Genomic DNA, 7231 nt, shown 5'->3' on the forward strand with positions numbered 1-7231 from the left:
TATATATATATATATATATATATATATATATATATATATATATATATATATATATATATATATATATATATAATATATATATATATATATATATATATATATATATATATATATATATATATATATATATATTTATGTGTGTGTGTGTGTGTGTGTGTGTGGCTATTAGCCACTTGGATGGTTAGTTTTTAACAGCATCTGTTAATATTAACAAATAAAAGGTGATATAACTTAAAATTTAATTTTATAAAAAATTCCGTTCCAAATATTAACAGTTAACACATGTTCAGTATTTATCAAATCTAAATGCATTGGTTATACATTTGTAATCTTGTATCTTGATTTTACTGAGTAAATATTATTATTAATACAGTATTACTATTATTACTTTATAATTCACAGTGTTTGAAGTTCGAATGCTTGTTTCTTTAATTATAATTAAACATTTATATATTTTTATAATTAAGGACTCATCAAATTGTAAAAACAGACTGTAGTATGTGTAGCAAAAATCAGGGGGAAACTTTATACTCAAAAGAAATTTACAGTATTGTATTTTATAAAGAATATAATATGATCCCGTAGTGCAGCATGTCAACAAGGCCCAGCTGTCTGTACACAAACATACTGGAGTCGTTTTCATAAGGTAATTAGACTGTAATCAACAGTTATTAAGAAATTTAAAGAAAATGAAAATATTCGCATCACCTTAATGACGGGTATTAGTAATATATATACTGTAGTATATATATAGTACAAGTACAGTAACGTCCAGTGTAGCTTCCTTCGTGAACCACCTACCATACTGTTGGGCCCCTGACACTGTCTCTTTTATGTATAACATTGTCATTAAGTTTATCTGCTTCATTTTATCGTTTTAGTGTTGAATTTTTACGACTGGAATAAATAGTTGGGTAATCTTGTATTTGATGAGCATAATATCACCACACTGGAGCGGGTTCAGGTACATTCAGGAGCCGGTGCATGGCCAGTACCTGCCAACAGTGCGTGACAGAGACGTGACCGATCGCCCAAGCGGCTAACGAGCCGATCAGTGGCGAAGAGGATAAAAATAAAAGTGCTGTATTATGTAATTGTCGTTCATTAAATGACACGAACCTAACATAAGTTGAGCTCCTCCCAACCATTACCTTGGTTGGGTTAGGTAGATTAATTTGGTTCATTTTATAAACGATTAGTTATATAATACAGCAATGTCTGATACTTCGGGAAGGTCCCAGTCTCGCCAAATGTCAATATATGTGATTATAATTTTATGTCCGTCTTGAAGATTCATAAAACTTGCTGGGGAAATAACCGTAATTACCAGGTACTTAATGGGGTAAAATGATCGTTTTGGTCATGCACCTATTTGGAAGTCGTTCAAAAAACATCGGAAAACCATAATTTCATCCTAACCTAAGCTTAAATATGTCTTACTTCATCTAAAACAAATTGGGTGGAGGAAGAGCATTTGGTTGTAGCTCAGACGAGGTGTGGACATGTAGGACATCTCTTCACCATAGAACATAAATGTTTTTTTTTACATCATGAAATTAACAATATTTTTCCTGAGTACATTTCAAAGAGCATTTCCTCTGACTCTTGATACATTGACACATTCATTACTGTCTCTATATTTCCTGAAGGCTGACCGGTTAAACAAAAGGAGCAGACGAGACAACACAAGCCAACAAGGGTATATTTTTGGGAGGCATATTTACGGTAATCTGATTTCTTCACATACAAAGCACGTAGAGACATCGTTTTAGTGTTATATGATCAGTTTTCACCGTGTTTTAGCTACCACTTCATTTCCTTCATCCTTCATATCCTGCCACTTCATTTCCTTCATCCTTCATATCCTGCCCATTACTGGTGACTTTTTATTGGAGATAGAAAAAACTAAACAATTTACTTATAAATTAAAAATTGTATCGTTTTTATTACTTATTGTCATTCAAAGAACCTCTGTGCCAAAAATTTATGAAATCGAGCAACTCCTGGTGTTAGCAATCAGCTCCAGTATTACCCAAGTGTTTTTTAAGTATTATAAGGAGATAAGGATCACCTAAACACTATCCTTTCCCTCGCCTCTTGTTCTTCAGGTGAAACAGACTGGTGTGGACAATCATCATGACAAATGGGCATATGCTGTACGACCTTGACCTGACCTGTCCTGTATAGCTGATGCACATACTTAGATGACCTTACCTGAGGTTAGGTTAGGTTAGGTGGAGTGGGTTGGGAGCGGAGAATCTTCAGATTGACACTCTGGTGGGGAGGTTGTTCAAGTGGTCTGAAGATAATTATTAGTTTGCAGAAGGTAAGGTTAGGTCTTTTAGTTTTGGTTAAGCAGTTGGTTTAAGTATTAATCATATACAGTATTATGGCAGTAGCTGATACAGTACCTCCAGTATGTCATTGGATGTCGGTTGGCGGCCTCATGTCATTTTTTTTTACTTGAACTTGGAGGATATCGTGAAATTTATATCATGGAAAACATATTGCTCTTGCATTTGTTGCTGTTTTCATGAAGTAAGAAAACGTTTATGTTCTTTGGTGAAATTTAATACAGTAGATAGTTAAGGGACACATCTCAACAGGATTATTAACTAACATTTTCCATGTCCAAGTTTTCACCCTAGTTTTTCTGTACAGTACAGTATATATGAACTAAGAAGTTTAACATGTTGACAGAACAATTCAGTATACACTAAAGGACTGAGCACAATTATGCACGGGTGATGTGAGAAGTCACCTAGTGATCCACTGTAATTTTGTGTATTGCACACAAGATGTTGGAATTTTTTTTATGAAAATTTTGTCCACTAGCCCCTAATTGCCTGAACAAAGCCAAATTTGGAAGTCTTGAGGTTTAAAATTGTATAAACTCATACTGTAATGGTTTAATGAACTGTACAGTATTTTAGAGTTACAGTAAATAATTATCTAAGCCCTTCTTTTCAGCTCATGACCAACTACAATGCAGGCTGCTAGTGCAGTTCATGTCTCAGAAGCCTGGTGGACTGAAGCTTGCAAAAAAATAAAAAATTCTGTCGTGTTTGTCGACAATAACACAGCAGAATGTCTTCACTGGAGTGGAGGACTCACGAGATTGGTTAATGCAGGAGCAAAAAATGTGAAGGAATTTTCATCTTTTGAGGTAAAGGTTTATTGATTAAGTTTAGTTGTAATAACTCAGTATGTAGAGTAACTAATTAGGTTGACGTATCAAATAACATTTTATGGACTATAGATCATTGACAAGGTACAGTACCTAGAAAATTGCTCTACCAAAACTCCTCCTTGGCAGAGTTTACCTTTCTCAAGGGATTACTGTACAGATATCTCCATTTTGAAGCTGGGACTTTGTCCTTGTAGAATAATATAAATTGCCGGATAACCAGACTTCAAAAGCCAGTAAGCCAATACAGCCACTCATCGACTTACGACGGGGTGAGGGACCCAAATCCAGGTCGTAAGTCGAAAATGCGAAGATAATACTTGTACATAGAAAATTTAAAATGGGTGTCTCTTTTTCTTTTCAGCACCACAAAACTCTCACTTTTAAGCATGCCAGCCATTTTAAAGGGAATTACAAACGAAAATTTTGTCAGTACACAGCGCAATCACTAACGTCGGGACTCGAAAATGCGTAATTTGAAAATTTTTTGGTACGCCTGGGGCGGTCGTATGTCCGGGTGGTCGTAAGTCGAGGAGTGGCTGTACCGGTATATACTTTGGTCATAAAACTTGGGTCTTGGGATCAATCCACCACTCTTTCCTTGTTATTTGTGTTTCAGCTGTGGTAATAAGCCAGTTATTTTACCCTCAGAGAGGAAACAAGGATGACATGAAGGCGGCCTTCATGGTGAGCACCGCCATTAGGGACACGACCGCCACCATATTACAAGACATCATTAAGGCCTCCAGTTTTCAGTATTGCATCGTCATCACATGTGCCCATCCCAACGTCCATGCGTATGCCCGCTACGGTGGACGAGAAGTAGATGAAGCCGTCTTGATGAATGAACTGGAACAAGATGTCTTGGCCTGGATGGGCAACATGGTAATTTACTGACCAAGTTAAAGAACCACCTCATGTCAAATATGTTTTATGAATTATAGATATTATATACAATAGTAGTTATAGTCCACTTTGTATGTTTACTTACCTTTTGAATGGATGCGTGTTTGACTCGTGTTATTTTTGCCAATTTTCAGAATTACACCGCGGAGATATTTTACCTACCTCTGGTTGTGGCACCATATTCAGAAAATTTATTCTTTATGCCACCATTTTCCACATTGTATCCACTACTCAACTCAGATGTTAGAAGAATATCCAAGCTGCAGCAGGCATGTGGAAAAGGGGATAAAATTAAACCAGTGGAAAATCTTGGTGAGTAACCAAGCTGCTTCATATGCCTCTGTGGAGTTTCGGTACAGTACAGTATTAAGGGATGAAAGTCAGTACTGTACAGGGGTAGCTTAGAGTGATGAAGGTCGATACTGTAGCTTAAAATAATGCAAGCGTTTTCCCATAAGATGTGTTCTTCAGAAAGCTCGCATCCTCCACAAGAAGCCCCCGAATATATACCTCTGGTTTATCCCTGTTGCCTCGCACAACCTAACATCACCCATCAGTAACCATACTTATCACCTGTTTGAAATTGTCTTTTCGAATTCTGATTAAATTAGACATTGTTTACTTTTTCAGGTGAAGTCGAGTTTCACCATCTTCCCAATGAGATGCGAATAATGGTCCGTCAATTTGTCGTGTGCCTTCATAGCCTTCTACAGGGAATGAATGCCAGAGATGAAATATACACCATTGGACACACGTCTCGTATTATCGGAACTGAACTTGATGCTTTCACCCCAGCTAGACAGAGAAGGAAGGTTAGTAATGCTTTTGGTCTGTACAAGAGGTGAAATAACAGGTGTCAAATTTCATTTTGTGGAAAACTCCCATCATTAAGAAGCAAATCCCTGTACAAAACTACAAAGGTGTTTATATAATTTGTTTATCATTACATAGCAGCCTTTTGCTGTTGAGGTTTTCCAAAATATTCACCACATTCTGTATTGTGCCATGGCCAAGCACCTTAGATGTGACTTGTTGTTACCATCTCAGGGACCAATACTTCCTATAATTTGTTGTTGTATTTTATCTGTACATCATGATCATGTATGTTAGCTGGATGAACTGGGATTATCCTAGGCACAAACTAGAGACCCTTAAGATAGGAGCAGAGTGTTGTAATGACTTGACTACTCCACCATTGGACAAGCTCAGCTGGAGTCAAAGTCACTTAAACAGGGCACACCTTTATTTATATCACTCCTAGTACTGTACATAAGAAAACAACATGATCCCCAAATTATGACCCAAGTTATACATGGCTGACAAGATATTATTCATAAATCATGACACTTAAACTCACATCCTGGAATATATCACTGTATGGAAATAGGATATATAAATTACATGGTGTTGTCTTAAGTAGTACAGTATAGTATATGTTGCTCTGCGGCTGATCAGTTATGACAAGGAATACTGTATTTTATCAAGACTGTATCTAAATTTGTATTACTGTACTACTGAAGTACATAATTAATATAAAAGATTTGTTTTGTACTGTACTAATAAATCTAAAAATTTGTTGGTGATATCCAGCTTGGTAAATGTATGTTAGTGAGGGCTTTGTATCACCAAGGAGACTATGTGGATCTGATAACTGCACCAGATAATACATATCATTTGTATTGTGATGCCAATAATAGAAGGGAAGTAAGCACACTATAATAAGTGTAACATCCAGTTAAATAGCAGGAAACCTAGGAAGAGAGACATATACAAGGTGGGTCAAAATTAACTGATATATTGTACTATATTTTCAACTTGTGTAAAATCCTGTCATTATCATCATACACAACATACTGTACATCATACATCATACATAATATACAACATACATGTGTCAAAAATGTATAGAGTTTAGGTACACATACATTGTTTATACTGAATCTCTTTCAAGTCATGTGTCAGTCATTTCTCACCCACCCTGTACTATATATTGTACGTCACATGTAGCAGGTTAATGGTGTTTTATGACATTCAGCTGTCTAATTGATGGGGTTGTTTAATATTCCTACTCATTTTTTCCTGCTCAAACAGATGGCTGCTAACAAAGTATCGGTGGTGTTAGTCGACCGAACTTTGGACCTGGTGAGCGCATCCAGTCATGGAGGGGAGACTCTGATGGGCAGGATCTTGTCTCTCTTGCCGCGTCTGTATGGTCATCAGCTGGACTCCGCAGTAAACATGTCTCCTTTGTGCGAGGTTCACCCGTACGTGCAGTGAATATTTGTGATAGTTCTTTATGTCTTAACCCCTACATCACAGGAATGTCTTATTTTTATATTCTATTTTGCTAACGCCGGACGATTTTATTCAGCTCAGAGGCGAAATTGTACAAAGGGGTTAAGTAATATATAAGTACAAGAGCATCCCATAAGAACAGTGTAGTTATGGTTGGTGTAAGGTTCTGAACCGCCTCTCAGAACCTCAATTTTGCTAAGATTTCACCTACAGTAGTGTTTAAACTGTGATTTAAAAATTGAGAATGTAGTTTTCCTCAAACCCTCTTAGTGGTCACAAAATGTACAGTATGTTTTTATATTTTTTCCTAATTGACTATGTAGGATGGCTCCCCTGGAAAACTCACTATAGTAGGGGTTAAGTGCATTAGTACTTACGCAAATTAGCCTGTGTTATCTTAATTATTCACCATTGAAAGTGTAATTTTTCTTTGTTCATTCTTGTAAACCCTTTCACTATACTGTATTCAGCCAGAATTATGAGTTGCACTGTCATTTCCAGATTTATATCAAGGTTAATGGCTTTTTGGGCTCTTATAGCTCTACTGCTGTTACCTGCATTTATAGGCCTCTTTCAACAAGGGTGTCACTGTACAGTCTAGAATGCAATAGGTATAAAAACCAAGAAAGTGGATTGTACCTAACTCAAACCAAGTCAATATCATGCTCACACCAATACAGAGCAAGTACTGGTACCGTATAAGACATGCTGGCTAACAGTTTTAAATGCTCTAAGATATTTTATATGAAGAAATTATAATTTTGGCAATTTTTTTCTATAATACAGGTTTTGTGGAATAATTTGGCCCTATTTCCATATGGTTGAGTTTTTTTTGGGGGGGGG

General features: G+C 36.4%; 1 protein-coding gene across 3 annotated transcripts; it reads left to right on the forward strand.

Moving 5' to 3' along the window:
• Window positions 1-540: 540 nt before the first annotated feature.
• On the forward strand, window positions 541-6386 carry LOC121862874 (sec1 family domain-containing protein 2-like). 3 transcript variants are annotated; one of them, XM_042361227.1, is made up of 7 exons: window positions 586-646; window positions 2109-2326; window positions 2971-3166; window positions 3839-4072; window positions 4228-4405; window positions 4724-4905; window positions 6185-6386. In XM_042361227.1, the coding sequence occupies exons 3-7, from the start codon at window positions 2987-2989 to the stop codon at window positions 6368-6370; spliced, it is 960 nt and encodes a 319-aa protein (XP_042217161.1). In that variant the 5' UTR covers window positions 586-646; window positions 2109-2326; window positions 2971-2986; the 3' UTR covers window positions 6371-6386. The 3 variants fall into 3 exon arrangements, with proteins under 3 accessions (XP_042217160.1, XP_042217161.1, XP_042217162.1); XM_042361226.1 differs by lacking the exon at window positions 2109-2326 and having other exon boundaries at window positions 541-646; XM_042361228.1 differs by lacking the exons at window positions 586-646; window positions 2109-2326 and having other exon boundaries at window positions 3054-3166; window positions 3807-4072.
• Window positions 6387-7231: the final 845 nt, after the last annotated feature.

The sequence above is a fragment of the Homarus americanus genome, unplaced genomic scaffold, assembly GCF_018991925.1.
Source record: "Homarus americanus isolate GMGI-L3 unplaced genomic scaffold, GMGI_Hamer_2.0 scaffold24922, whole genome shotgun sequence".
Taxonomy (NCBI): Eukaryota; Metazoa; Arthropoda; class Malacostraca; order Decapoda; family Nephropidae; genus Homarus; species Homarus americanus.